Source organism: Felis catus, chromosome A1 (genome assembly GCF_018350175.1).
Source record: "Felis catus isolate Fca126 chromosome A1, F.catus_Fca126_mat1.0, whole genome shotgun sequence".
In the NCBI taxonomy this organism is placed as follows: domain Eukaryota; kingdom Metazoa; phylum Chordata; class Mammalia; order Carnivora; family Felidae; genus Felis; species Felis catus.
In genome coordinates, this window is record NC_058368.1 from 225,722,986 (window position 1) to 225,737,467 (window position 14,482).

At 48.4% G+C, this 14,482-nt stretch overlaps 1 protein-coding gene across 4 annotated transcripts in view; it reads left to right on the forward strand.

The window, feature by feature from the left end:
• Positions 1 to 9,209, forward strand: part of MYO10 (myosin X) — a 229,275-nt gene extending 220,066 nt beyond the window's left edge. For all 4 annotated transcript variants that reach the window (XM_023239408.2, XM_023239417.2, XM_023239414.2 and 1 more), the window contains 6 exons: positions 190 to 397; positions 1,252 to 1,388; positions 2,636 to 2,756; positions 3,134 to 3,586; positions 5,897 to 6,088; positions 7,732 to 9,209. In XM_023239408.2, the coding sequence (XP_023095176.2) occupies positions 190 to 397; positions 1,252 to 1,388; positions 2,636 to 2,756; positions 3,134 to 3,586; positions 5,897 to 6,088; positions 7,732 to 7,833 (1,213 nt within the window). In that variant the 3' untranslated portion in view covers positions 7,834 to 9,209. The remainder of the gene's footprint in view (positions 1 to 189; positions 398 to 1,251; positions 1,389 to 2,635; positions 2,757 to 3,133; positions 3,587 to 5,896; positions 6,089 to 7,731) is intronic.
• The last annotated feature ends 5,273 nt before the right edge of the window (positions 9,210 to 14,482 follow it).

Consider the following 14,482-nt stretch of genomic DNA (forward strand, 5'->3'; position numbering starts at 1 on the left):
TTTGTTTTGCTTTTAAACAAAACCTACACAGGATAGTAGAGGCCCCAGCTGGGAAGTGACCGGCATCCGCCGCACGCGTCACTGGGGGGCCACCGGCTCCACTGACGTGCCGCCTGCTGAAGCAGCCCAGCGCCCAGACGGCGGCCAGACGCGGTCTAGCACATTAACAGCGAAGTGTTTGTCTCCTAGGATACGGGAGCAGTTTCCAGGAACTGAGATGGAAAAATACTCCCTCTTCATTTATGAATCTCTCAAGAAAACCAAATGCAGAGAGTTTGTGCCTTCCCGAGATGAGATAGAAGCACTGATCCACAGGCAGGAGATGACGTCCACGGTGCACTGCCACGGCGGAGGCTCCTGCAAGATCACCATCAACTCCCACACCACGGCCGGGGAGGTGAGGGAGAAGCCCGCCGCGGCGGACTCCGATCCCTGACCGCCCCCGTGCAGACGTCAGGGAAGTTGTGCAGTTAGGTGGGCCAGCGTGCGGTCGTGACCGGCATAGTACAGCGGCTCAGTAAGCGGGGTGTACGTAACCAACGACAAAGCTCACGTACGACGAGACAAAAATACGCATCAAAGATGAGTAGGAATGCAAAAATTAAGCTGGTGCCAGAATACCTGAGCCGCAGTCCTGCTGACGTGCCGAGCAGTTGAGGGTCGAGGAGAGATTTCCTCCCTGACTCGGGTGTGCCTGCCCTGACGTGGGATTTTTTGGAGCATCTCTGCCATCAGGTGTCTGTTTGCCAAACAGAAATCTACCGTGATGGGTCAGATGAGAGCGTATTTTCTTTTCTTTCTTTTTTTCTTTCTTTTTTAAAATTTAGTATTGTAAAACCAGTTGGCTAAAAGAAGTAGGGCAGTAAAACACAGGGAAGCTTCTGGCGTGGAAGGAAGAAACACGGTGGAAACCCTTGTTTCTTGGCAGTCGATGGATGTATCAGATGAAAGGGCTTCGGTTTTCATGCACTTTCCTACCAGGATGGGTCTGCAAGAAATCCGCCCACCATCCCTCTCTACCAGTGGGTGAAATACATACCCCGTGTTCTTTTTTTTTTACAAGGATAAGACAAATCTGGTTTCTAGAGAGTAATGGAAAAACGGCACCTTTGAAATTCTGGGTGACCACACAGGACAGTTGTAGGGGGGCTGCTTGGACCCTCGCTGGCCGGCAGCTCCCTTGGGGTTCAGGGGAAGGCACATTCTAGAACCGCGTGCTGGCAGCCGAAGCCCTCGGGGTATATCTTGCAGGTGGTGGAGAAGCTGATCAGAGGCCTCGCCATGGAGGACAGCAGGAACATGTTCGCCTTGTTTGAGTACAACGGAAATGTGGATAAAGCCATTGAAAGCCGAACCATCGTAGCTGACGTGTTGGCAAAGTTTGAAAAGTAAGTGCCTTCTCCCTCAAGTGCTAGCAGATTTAAGTCAAAGAAATTGAGAGTTGAGGATTTGAATTTCTATTCCATTTTCACCTTCAGTGTGCATTTGAGTGCCTTTTCTTTTACTTGTGCTAAAGCAGGTTTCATTTTCCGTATCTTTCGGCTGCCTGTTTTTCTTTTTGTAAATGTTTATTTTGAGAGCGAGAATTCCAAGCAGGCTCCGCACTGTCAGCACAGAGCTCGACACTGAGCACGGAGCTCAGTCCCACAAACTGAGAGATCACGACCTGAGCCAAAATCAAGAGTCGGATGTTTAACTGAGCCACCCTGGTGTTCCTGTTTTTCTTGATTCCTAGATAAAGCCTCTGTGTCAAATAAGATTGTTCCTTTACCCCATTCTTTCTCTCAGGTCCTTGCTATACTCATTATCTTGGAATTTCTTGAGTCTATGCTTTTCACTTATTAGCTTTGAAACTGGGCTAACAGACACAAGCAAACTCATAAATCGTTCAAAATGCATTTTATATCTCTTGGATGTACAATATTTCATCTATGACTTCCCTATCGCCTAAGTAACACAAAAGATATTCCTATTCAATTTTTTTTAATGTGTGTGTTTTTTTAGCAGAGACAGAGTCTGAGCGGGGGAGGGGCAGAGAGAGAGAGAGAGAGAGAGAGAGAGAGAGAGAGAGAGAGAGAGACAGAATCTGAAGCAGGCTCTGCGCTGTCAGCACAGAGCCCGACATGGGGCTCGATCCCGTGAACCGTGAGATCATGCCCTGAGCCAAAATCAAGAGTGGGGACGCTTAACCGACTGAACCGCCCAGGCGCCCCAGAATTCCTGTTCAGTTTAAACACGTGCTATTCATGTTGATTTTTATAAATACTGTAGTTTACTCGAGGACTAGTAAAGGGAATGAAGATATACATATATAGCCTTTGTTTCTTTTCTTTCTATGGACTCAGCATAAGGCTTAGCCAGTACTGATTTGACTGGGCGACTCAGAAAATACTTGTTAGCACAGTTTAAGTGAAGTTTATGGTCTTGAAGTGAGACGAGAAAGAAGGCGTCATTTTTCACCTCTGGCTAAATAACGCAAGGGACTCTGGTAATCAGCCTCGCCCTTGTTCTGTTTTCTCTGCCTCCGTCCCCATCCCCACCGTGTTACCTGAGCACGGACAGAATGTCTGTGTCCTTGGAACGAGCCATCTCAAGTCAGCTCCTTGTGCTTTCTGAACGTCTCTTCTGCCTGTAGGCTGGCTGCCACTTCGGAGGTGGGGGACCGGCCCTGGAAATTCTACTTCAAGCTCTACTGCTTCTTGGACACAGACAACGTGCCAGAAGACAGTGTGGAGTTCGCGTTTATGTTCGAACAGGTAGAAGGAACCTGCAGAAACGGATTCCTCTGCTGGGGAACAGGGCTAAAACCTGTTCACTCCGCTGCTAGGTTAGCGGTTGGGCATAGCGGTATGTTTCCCAGCATGCACAGGGACAGCTGCTTTGTGACGCCTTTCTAGAAGGAAACTACCGCGTGTTGTATTTGAACTCCTGTGCCAAGAACTGTTTTAGCTGGGGGGGAGAGAGACATTGAGGGATAAAATATGGGTTCGATGCTGTCTGGGCTAGGGAGAAATGTAAAGCAGCCAAAGGGGGTGAGGGTACAGTTTGCAGGGGAGGTGACACGGGAGGGGAAAGCTGGCGGATTTAGGCTCACGCGCCCCTAATGCCGCCGCTGCCCGCCGCCTCCTTTCAGGCACACGAAGCTGTTATCCGTGGCCACTACCCGGCCCCCGAAGAGAACCTCCAGGTTCTCGCTGCCCTGCGGCTCCAGTACCTGCAGGGGGATTACTCCCTGCATGCCTCCATGCCACCCCTCGAGGACGTCTACTCCGTGCAGAGGCTGAAGGCCCGCATCAGCCAGTCGACCAAAAGCTTCACCCCGTGTGAGCGGCTGGAGAAGAGGCGGACGAGCTTCCTGGAGGGGACGCTGAGGCGGAGCTTCCGGACGGGGTCTGTCGTCCGACAGAAGGTCGAGGAAGAGCAGTTGCTGGACATGTGGATCAAGGAGGAAGTCTCCTCGGCTCGGGCCAGCATCATTGACAAATGGAAGAAATTGCAGGGAATGGGCCAGGAGCAGGCCATGGCCAAGTACATGGCCTTGATCAAGGAGTGGCCAGGCTATGGGTCGACGCTCTTTGATGTGGAGGTGAGGGCTGTTGCTTCTGGGATCAACTGGCCTAAGAGCGCCTTTCGGTGTGGCCTTGGCCGACTACTTTGGCTGGGGGTGGGGCAAGATGGAGCCTTTGTTCTCTGGCCCCCTTGTGTTAGAGGCCCCCCACCACGCTTTACCATTAGCACACCCTCGCATCCACCAAACGGTCTGGTAGCAAATGCTTTCACAACATTCGGAGCGAATGGAAAATTAAGATGTCACCTCTTCTTAAATAACTTCTATTTATTTTATTTGTTTTGAGAGAGAGCACTGGTGCTTGGGGGGGAGGTGCAGAGAGGGAGAGAGAATCCCAAGCGGGCTCTGTGCTGCCAGCGCAGAGTCCAGTGCTGGGCTCGCTCTCCCAAACCATGAGATCGTGACCTGAGCCGAAATCAAGAGTCAGACGCTTAACCAACTGAGCCACCCAGGAGCACCTCTCTTCTTTATGAGGGAAGCTCTAGATAGATCCAATCAAAAAGTGCTGGAAAAAATCTGTATTTAAAATTTTTTTAAAATTTTTTTTAGAATTGTGTACATAGAATTATAAATTTTGGATACAATCGGCCCTTGAACGACATTGGGGTTGGGGCGCCGACCCCTAGGCGGTTGAAAATCCGCATATAATTTTTGACTCCCTAAAAGCATACTTGCTAATGGTCCTGCTGTTGACCAAAAACTTTACCAAGAACATGAACAGTTAGCACATATTTTGCATGTTATATGTATTACATACTGTATTCTTATAACGCAGCTAGAGAAAAATGTTACTGAGCAAATCATAAGAGAAAATACATACCGTTAAAAAAAAAAAAAATCCGCATACTGGCAGACCCGCACAGTTCAACCCCATGTTTAACAACATGGGTCAACTAGGATTTTACGTTTGTTTTTTTTCCCCCATGACTATCTGTTGGCAGGGAAGAATTTGTGTCACAATTGGAATTTTGCTATTAGCATTAACCCATACTGACTCATACCTCTTTTTTTTTTTTAAAGACCATTTACTGAAAGGAAATCTTACTAGTGGTCTAGATCAAGACTTGGCAGTCCATGGGCCAAATCCTTTCTGCCACCTTTTATAATGTTTTATTGGAACACAGTAATATTCCTTCCTTTCTCTGTCTTCTCTGGCTGTTTTCACACCAAAATGGTGGTAATGAGTAGCTATGACAGAGACCACGTGGCCCACAAAACCCAAAATATTTACTCCCTGTCCCTTAACAGGTAACTTTACCAGCCCCTGGTCTAAATGAGCTTTTGTTTTTCTTTCCACATGTTTGGTATCTGATGACTTTTAAATGAGGCTTTATAAAGATGCAAATATTGATTATCTTTTCCAAGATCCCTTCATGGCTTTTCACTGGATTCTATCTTGGGTTTGGTTGGTTCAGTTAGGTTTGTTTTTAGGTGTAAATCAGATGCTTTGTACAACACCTCTTTTCGGTGTCACTAATGTATATCCCTCCCATTTGTTTTTCGTTTAATTTTTTATTTTTATTTTTGAGAGAGAGAGAGAGAGAGAGAGACAGCATGAGCAGGGGAGGGCTAGAGAGAGGGAGACACAGAATCCGAAGCAGGCTTCAGGCTCTGAGCTGTCAGCACAGAGCCTGATACGGGGCTCGAACTCATGAACCATGAGAGCATGACCTGAGCCGAAGTCATATGCTTAACTGTCTGAGCCACCCAGCACTCCCCCCCCCCATCCCTCCCATTTGTATTGGTTCCCATCAGCCCTGTGTTCTCATCCCTACATCAGGGCTCTTGTTTTCCAACACCAATCCATGCAGGGAAGCCTGTTACGAAGCCAGTGATATTCCTGTTACCGCTGTGCTCACAGGAGGTCACTGCTGCCTCTTGTTGAGAACCCTGTTTTTCAAAAGGAGCCAGGACTGCTAGGCACAGAGTGTTCTGGAGAATTTTTCCCCTGATCTTCGATTTTGTATTTGAAGAATAATTATCCGAAAAAGGGTCGGAGGAAGACCTAGATACAGGAGATGGGCTCAAGCTGGTGGGTTTGCTGGCGAGCTCGGGCCACCTCCGAGAGCTAATCCGGTGAGGCGGAGAGTGATGGTCTCCATGGGTGGAGTCGAAGCACGATGTTGGCATTCACCGATTAAGTTTTCGCGATGCACAGGATGGGTCAACCGGTCAGAAATCAACCAAGACAGCCAAGGAGATGCCGTATCTCCTCATTCGGTTCTCCCAGACGTGAACACGCCTTGGGTGCATCTGGTGTTCTGCATACGGGGCTTGGCTCCCTCTCTCCTGCTCCTAATTGCTTTGTGATCTGACTCTTGCCCGCAGTGCAAGGAAGGCGGCTTCCCCCAGGACCTCTGGTTGGGCGTCAGCGCGGACGCTGTTTCTGTCTACAAGCGTGGGGAGGGAAGACCGTTAGAGGCCTTCCAGTACGAGCACATCCTCTCGTTTGGGGCGCCTCTGGCAAACACGTACAAGATCGTGGTTGACGAGAGGGAACTGCTCTTTGAAACCAGTGAGGTAAGAGCCGAACCAAGGAAATCGTTTGTGGCCTTGACAACACAGAAAAATGACACCCCGTTTCCTGGGGCCTTTGGGTAATTTTGTTTTGCTGTAAAATATATGAAATTACAGCGTGGCGGTCCCTCCCCAGCTTCAGGTTCCTCGGGGGCCAAAATCGAATCTCCAGTTTCTTTTATGTTTGCAGCAGAGAAATTTGGTTTCGTTTTATCGGTGGGGTCTTACCCCTAGAGGAAAGGGGAAGGGAATGATGTAGATGTCCACAGTATATATAGTTTGGCAATAGAGCCTTGTGCCAGTGAATGCCAGCTGGAGGGAGTGAGGGGCACGACCACCCTGGCCGGAGCTAATTCTGGCTCACAGGATCGCAAGAAAGAGCCTTTAAATGTGCGTGCCATCTGCTCTGAAGCTTAAAATGCAGTCACCAGCATCATGATAAATCCAGAAGCCTTTATGAAGGGCTCTGCTTAGGGGGCTCCTAGCGAGCAAAGGTGGGAAACAGACATGAGTGACTGGCTTCCGGTTTGGCCACTGGTGCGGAGTGATGGACCGGAGGCCAAGAGGGCGCCCAGGGCACTGGGAGGTAGCAGTGACACCAGGGCTGCTGTGCAGGAGGCAGACTAGGCCGACGGGAGGCCTGCAGTGAGATGGAAGAGGCGGGGCCCCCGACTGGAGGGTCCAAGGCGCCCGGCTGCCAGGTTTGGTCGACGCCAGGAAAGGAGAGGGAGCCACTGTGGGCGTCTGATTGTGCCTGATGCAATGACCGTGGTTTTACCAACTGTCATGGGTGGGATTGGGCAGGATTAAAAGGGAGGGGGAAGGAGGGAAATGGAAGGAGATCAGGATGCTTGAAGAGGGATGCAGGCCAGCCTGAGAAGGGTCGGGCCCCAGGGGGTGGCGGTGACTGCATCACGGGAAGGAGCCAATACGAGGTCGCAGCCGGCACCTGTGACTTGTCCGCAGGCCCATTGAGCCTCTTTCTGTTCTGCAGCCGCAGCATGACGGGTTGACTACGATACAGTGTTCACCAGCTGGGATTGTGGGCTCAGGCCTTTACCAGCCTTTTTTTTTTTTTTTTTTTTTTTTTTTTAACATTTATTTTGAGAAAGAGCAAGGATGAGCAGGGGAGGGGCAGACAGAGAGGAGGAGAGAGAGAGAGAGAGAGAGAGAGAGAGAGAGAGACACTCCCAAGCAGGCTCTACACTGTCAGTGCAGAGCCTGACGTGAGGCTCGAACTCATGAACCACGAGATCATGGCCTGAGTCGAAACCAAGAGTCGGACGCTTAACCACCCGAGCCACCCAGGGGCCCCTCATTTACCATCATTTTAAGTGGGGATAGTGATCCCAGCCCGAACGATACCCACAGACTTTAGTGTCCTCGGGCGGGTTTGTTTTTTTTTTCCCCTAACGTGTGAAATCTGACAATTGTACACCACGCAGAATTGTCATTTTTGTGTGCAAGAACCACCGGGTGGTGCACACCGTATTCAGAGAAGCCACGACTTCCCTTCTCACTGCCCAGGAACAGGTTAAAGCAGCTGAGCTCTCAGCCTCCTCCAAACCTGGGGACGGGGGGGGGGGGGGGGGGCATCATCCCGGCCGAGACTCTGACCGTGTGCCCCTTCTGCTTCCCCTGGGCAGGTGGTCGATGTGGCCAAGCTCATGAAAGCCTACATCAGCATGATCGTGAAGAAACGCTACAGCGCGTCGCGCTCCGTGAGCAGCCAGGGCAGCTCCAGGTGAAGGCGGGAGGGAGTCCGCGTGTCTTCAGCGTCCGGATGGGCCACCCTCTGGCCTCGGCCGGCCAGGGCAGAGCTGCCCCCGCTTCTGGAAGCCCCTCGTTGGAGGGAGGCGTCTCCCAGGGTCCTTTCGCCCCGTCGACGTCCGCGATCCTGTATTAAGCTGTCAACCTTAACAGTCCGCCCAGTTTCGAAAGCTTTACTACTCTTAGATGACACATGCCTTAAGACAGAGAGGAAAAAAGCCCCCACGCTGCCACCAAAGCAGCCAGAAGTGCCTTAACGTGTGGAACCAACACTAATTGACCTTAACTGTGCTACTGAAGGGAAATGCCCCCCCAGCCCCTGTTTGGGGGGAGACTTACAAAGCTTGGTGGGGGGTGTTCATCTATCAATTCTGCACTAACCTCCCAGCCTGATTTCCCTACTTGGAGGGAAGGTGAGGGGGTCGGGAGGGGGGACAGAGGGAGCACAAGGGGACAGGATATTTTAGTTGGAGTGCTGCTGGCAGCCTTCCTCATGGACATATATTAACTTTTTTTTGTTTCATCTTTTAAGTCTGTGTGCCTGCCTGTGCGCCCATGTGTTCATAAACTCATCACTTTAATCACTGTCTCATGAGCATTAAAAGCAAAGGGAAAAAGGATGTGCAATGGTGTAAACAGTCTGTATATTTTAATAGTTCAGAGTTCTAGTCTTCAGTCATTACTTTAGGAGGTGGTTTTATTAACACACCAGAATCCTGGGTTTTCCTGTCTTTGCTGTATTTCGAAAACCACATTTTTGACTCCGTTCTGTTTTACATGTAGCAAAAGTCTGCACTCTGCATCTGCTGTATTATAAACAGATATGCAGCCTATACAAATAATTGTATTTATAAACCACTCTTCAACAGCTGGCTCCAGTGCTGTTTTTAGAACGATATGAAGTCATTTTTTGAGTCTTTAGTTCCTAAAAAAATTTAAGTTAAGAAAAAGTTTTCTTTGAAGGTTAGTCTGGATCGCTCCGGGTAGATTACCAAATACCACGATGGATATGGCGGCAAGATGCCGCGTTCCTGAAGGGTGTAATGCATGAGCGAGTCTTGTAAAGGACCCTGACAGTATAAATGCTAAGGCTTTAATATAATACGTCTTCTCCCAAGTTTATAATGATAGTCTGACCAGGTGCCTGTAAATAAATCAGTGTTTATGACCAGAAAAAAAAAAATAATCTGGTCTCGGACTTTTATTTTTATATAGAAAAGTTGTAAAGACTTAGGCCAACTAAGTCTACCCACAAAGAAAGAAAAAAAAATTGCCTTATCCCTCCAGGACAGCTATGCGAAATCATGGTCTGTTGGCTCAAAGAAAATCTGACAATAAAAGATATTAGCTATCACGCAGTGTGTTTTCTTTATCAGGGTGACTCGAAAGACGTTATAGGGTTTGGGTTTGCTTTTTTTTTTTTTTTAATTTAAACCCAAGCTAGTTAACATATAGTATAATAATGGTTTTAGGAGAATTTAGTGATTTATCACCTACATAGATCACCCAGTGCTCATCCCAACAAGCGTCCTCCTTGATGCCCATCACCCATTTAGCCCATCCCCGACCTACCTCTCCTCCAGCAACCCTCAGTTTGTTCTCTCATTTTAAGACTCTCCTATGGTTTGCCTCCCTGTTTTTAATCTTATTTTTCCTTCCCTTCCCCATGTTCATCTGTTTCTTAAATTTCACGAGTGAATCCTATTTTTCTGACTTATTTCGCTTAGCATAATACACTCTAGTTCTATCCATGTTGTTGCAAATAGCAAGATTTCATTCCTTTTCATTAATATTCCATTGTGTGTATATATATATACACCTACCACTTCCTTATCCATTCGTCAATCGATGGACATTTAGGCTCTTTCCGTAATTTGTTGTTGATAGTGCCGCTATAAACATTGGGGTGCATGTGCCCCTTTGGATCAGCGTTTTTGTATCCTTTGGATAAATACCTACAAATGCAATTGCTGGGTCACAGGGCAGCTCTATTTCTAATTTTTTGAGAAACCTCAGAGTGGCTGTACCAGTTTGAGTTTCCACCAACAGTGCAAAAGAGTTCCCTCTCTCTGCATCCTTACCAATATCTGCTGTTTCCTGAGTTTTTAATTTTAGCCATTCTGACAGGTGTGAGGTGGTTTCTCTTTGTGGTTTTGATTTGTATTTCCTTGATGATGAGTGATGTTGAGCATCTCTTCGTGTGTCTGTTAGCCATCTGGAGGTCTTTCGAAAAGTGTTCACATCTTTTGCCCATTTCTCACTGGATTACTTGTTTTATGGGTGTTGAGTTTGAGAAGTTCTTTGTAGATCTCAGATACTAACCTTGTATCCGATATATAATTGGCAAATATCTTCTCCCATTCTGTTGGTTGCCTTTTAGTTCTGTTGATTGTTGGTTTGGTTTTCATGCTTTTGGCATCCCTAAGCTGCACGTCTCATAACTTAATTATCTTTAAGTGGACGTGTAGACCTCTTAACTGCTCTTTTAGACATGCGGCAGGACTCCAAGAAGGCAGAGAAAGTAAAGATTCAGTGAAACCCAGAAGTCTAAGGCCTTGAAATGTGTGTTTATATCAAATGGTCCCGTAGCCCCATAATGTGCCGGATGGTGAAATCTGACCCTTTGGCCTGCTTGCAGCCTTGCTCACTGTGGAGCAGAAACAGAGGCAGCCTGTCTGGCCACTGATCTACCCAAAGAACCAGCGCTCACCCCGGGATCTCACCTGGTTGCCCTGGCCAGACGTGGGGCATGAGTGGTACCAGTCCCCCGGATGTCCCTTTCTCTTACCTCTGAGTCTCACCTCTGCTCGTGTCCAGAGCGGCTTCCCACTCCACAGGGACAGGGAAGTCCCCTGAAGGCAGGTGATGCTGAGCGCCTGTGGCCTTGAGATGAGAAGGAAGATGAGCTAGACTCCATGGGTGGTGGTGTTTTCATTTCCAGCCCACAGGGAAATTGGCAGAAGGGCCTTCTGCCCTGCTCACCACTCGGGACTCACTCTGTGACTTCCCGCATCGCAGAAGGCTGCCTCTTCCCCAGCTGTAAATGAAGCAAGTGGGCAAAGGAAGGCAGAGTGCCTCAACTTAGACACTGCAGCAGCACCAAAGCCAGAACACAGGTCTCTACACATAGGCCTTTGCATGTCAGCGGCTTCCTTTGTTTTAATGTGTTATTAGAAGCGGTACAGATGCAGACGAAGCTGCATTAACACACACAGGGAGACCCAGATACCCTTCGCCTGGTTTCCCCAATAGTAACATTTTGCAGAACCACAGAACGGGATCACAATGGTCCGTTATAATTAGGATTTTGCTTCCACGTTTTATACAAGGACTAGAGCCCCCAGTTTTGAGGTTCTTGCTTCAAACATTTCTTGTCCGCTATTTTGAACGAGCCCTCTGCTTCCCTTCTCTCCCTGAACATTCTCATCAGCATAGACTGGCTCAGCATCATCTCTCATTTCTACTCGAGCCATCAGCATACGGACGAAAGCCTCTCCAGGAGAGCGGCACTGTCCTCCCTTCACACAGCCCAAGAAATCCAGCATCATGCCTGTCCAGAGCAGGTAGAGATGTGACCGGGATGGCCAGGGAAGACTGCAGGTGAGGGAGTGCTGGGTCTTAAGCTGGCCTTGCAGGATGGCGGAAGACCCTGGAAGCAGCCCAAGTGCAGGTGTGGGGGAGGAGATGGTGTGGGGCGGCTGTTAGGGCAAAGGTCAGGAGCCATGCTCCAACTCCCTTATCCTAGCTCCAGACAGCATCTTCACTGGCCTCTGTGTTCTACCACCTCAGGTACAGAATGGGGATTTCTAAGTAACCCTCCCCCCTATATATGCTGTTGACAGACCAGACATCTGGAGGGATCCTTATAAAGTACCCAAAGGCGTCCCTCTCCTAAAAGCTCTCCTATAACTTTGTCTCACCAACATACGAATCTCTACTCCAGGGCTGTGTTCTCCGTCCCGCCTGCCTCTCGCCTTGTCTCACGCCACCCTCTTCCCTACTCAGCACAGATCTTGGTCATGATTTCATTTTGTCCCCATTCTATGGGCTCCCCCACTAAAGTAGTCTGCCCGGCAGGGAGAAAGGTGCCTGATGTTTTCCTGGTGAAGCTTTGTGTCTGTGCTCAAGAAGAGGAAAGCTGTAATTCCCAGGTACCTGGAGCTTAGGCAGGGATGTGCTGGCAAATGTTTAGCCACCGGCTCTCCCTGAGGAAAACAGTCCCGCTTTGTAGTGTTGGCCGGTTTTCATGGCGTCCGTCATTCCCACCATGGCTCGTTTCAGGCTCCAAGGTGACATCACAATGTGGAGCTGGATGGGATGTGTGGTTGGCTCCGGAAGCTTGGTCCTGCACGCCACAGAAAGGACACGTCAGTCAACAATTTTTCAATAAGAAAGTTGCATCTTCTTCATAAGAAAACCTCTAAAGCAAGTAAAAAGATACTTAGAAAGCTTTAAGCACTTTGTGTGGGGCAAAGTTTCTGTGGGAAAATTAAAGAGGTTTTCAAAGTGTATCATTTGTTCCTATCTTTAGTTTTCCCAGAGACTTCTTTTCCCTTTCAAGTAACAACAGGATTACAGTTGATTAGTGGCTTGAGACATAAACAGGGTCGACTCCCCCTAGGCATCCAGACATTGCTGGTGGGAACTAGTTGCCGAATTAGAATTCTCATCAATCCCTCAAGACATGCCAGAAAGGAAAATGAGGGATTCTGGTAACTCTAATCTCTTGGGGGAACTGTTCTCTGTAAGTTTACTTAGTGACTTGACATTGAGCAAATGTAACAGGCCTCCTGATCAGAAATAAGGTAACCCCAATGATCAACACCAACCACAACATAATTTAGTTGACTTTAATTTACTAAATATTTACTAAATTCTTATTTGGGTTAAAACACACACACACACACACACACACACACACACACTATCTCAGTGGGGTTTGCAAAGGAAATAGAAAAATTGTCTTAATTGCTTGGAGACAAGTTGGGGGGTAAAAGGTATAAACAGATGAAACAAGTTGACTCTAATCGGACCACCTGCTAATGTGTCGAAGGGGCCCAGCAAGCGAGAGTGTGAGGGTGGGAGTTTTCAAAGACAGCGGAGCCGAAAAATGCAGATTTGTGATACGTGAGCACAAGCCAGTAAAACACATGACCGAGGAAAATCCAGGTGACAGAAATGAGAATGGGGATTTCTAAGTAATGCTTCCTTTTACTCTCATTGTGTCTTTCCCTAGACCATCTTTCTCTGATGTGATCCATGACATTAGCGTACCGTTTGCTCAGAACATTGTTTCAGGCTTCGCGTACCATCCTCCCTCCCATCGTGGCCCCCCGGTAGCCATGGTGGAGGTGCTAGCAAACCCGTGTTTGCCCTGAGGATCCTGAGATCCAGAAAGCAGGTTAACTTGTTCTAACAGCTTTGCTGTGCAACAAGTCGTTCCAGCATTCAGTGGCTGAAACAACAGTTTATTCAGGTCGCGATTCTATAGGTCATCAGTTGGAGCTGGGCTCATTCATGACTTAGTTCGGTTGCATCCGGGTCAACTCTGTGGATGCTGCCTCGGCGTTCTTATGTGTCTGGGGCTTCAGTGGGAGGGCTGAGCTCTGTTCCATGTGATCTCTGTCTCGGTTGCAGTCAGCTGGCCTTGGCTGATTCTCTGCATTTGGCAAGGTCTCGTGAAAGCGAGTAGGTATAGGCAGAGCCTCTTGGGGCTTACGTTCAAAACTGGCACACTGTTACATCTGCAACATTCTACTGGCCAAAGCCAGACCCAATGCCAGACCAGAGCCAAGAGGTGGGGAACCAGACTCCGTATCTTTTTTTTTTTTTTAATGTTTTACTTATTTTTGAGATAGAGACAGAGCATGAGCAGGGGAGGGGCAGAGAGAGAGAGGGAGACACAGAATCCGAAGCAGGTTCCAGGCTCCGAGCTGTCAGCACAGAGCCCGATGCGGGGCTCGAACTCATGAACTGCGAGATCATGACCTGAGCCAAAGTTGGACTCCCAACCGACTGAACCACCCAGGCGCCCCTCCGTATCATGATGGAAGTTGCTGCAAAGTCACTCAAGAGGTTGAAGAATTACGGCCACTTTTATAATCTAAGCACACTTGGCAGAAAAATGACAAAACTACAGGGGACAGAGCATTCATATCCAAGCTTGCTTCTCTCACAAAGCTACCCGAAAATCCAAATCCTTTCTTTTTTTCTTTACGTGGACACACCCCTCGTTTACCACTGTGCCATCACCAGCTTCCCCTGATGTAGACAGACACACGTGACCCCCTCGGTCCTTTTTCCAGGTATCCATCCACACAGATTCTTCTCTTGCCTGAAATGACCTTCCGCCCTGCTCATAATCTCTCCGGCTGTGACAACCTGGCTTTGATTTTAATCTCTTGCAAAGCTGCCTGGGGCGGAGACTGCTAACCATCCCCTGGGGATCTGCCCTTTGACCATTTGTCCTTTTTCTTCTTTGACCTTTTATAATAGAATTCCCCTAAATCGTAGCTTGCGGTCAACGCTAAGCTACAGAATCCATTCCCCAGCCTCCCTTGCAATTTAGCGTGTGTGGTAGTTTTAAAAAATGTTGCAACTTCTTGGGGCGCCTGGGTGGCTCATTTA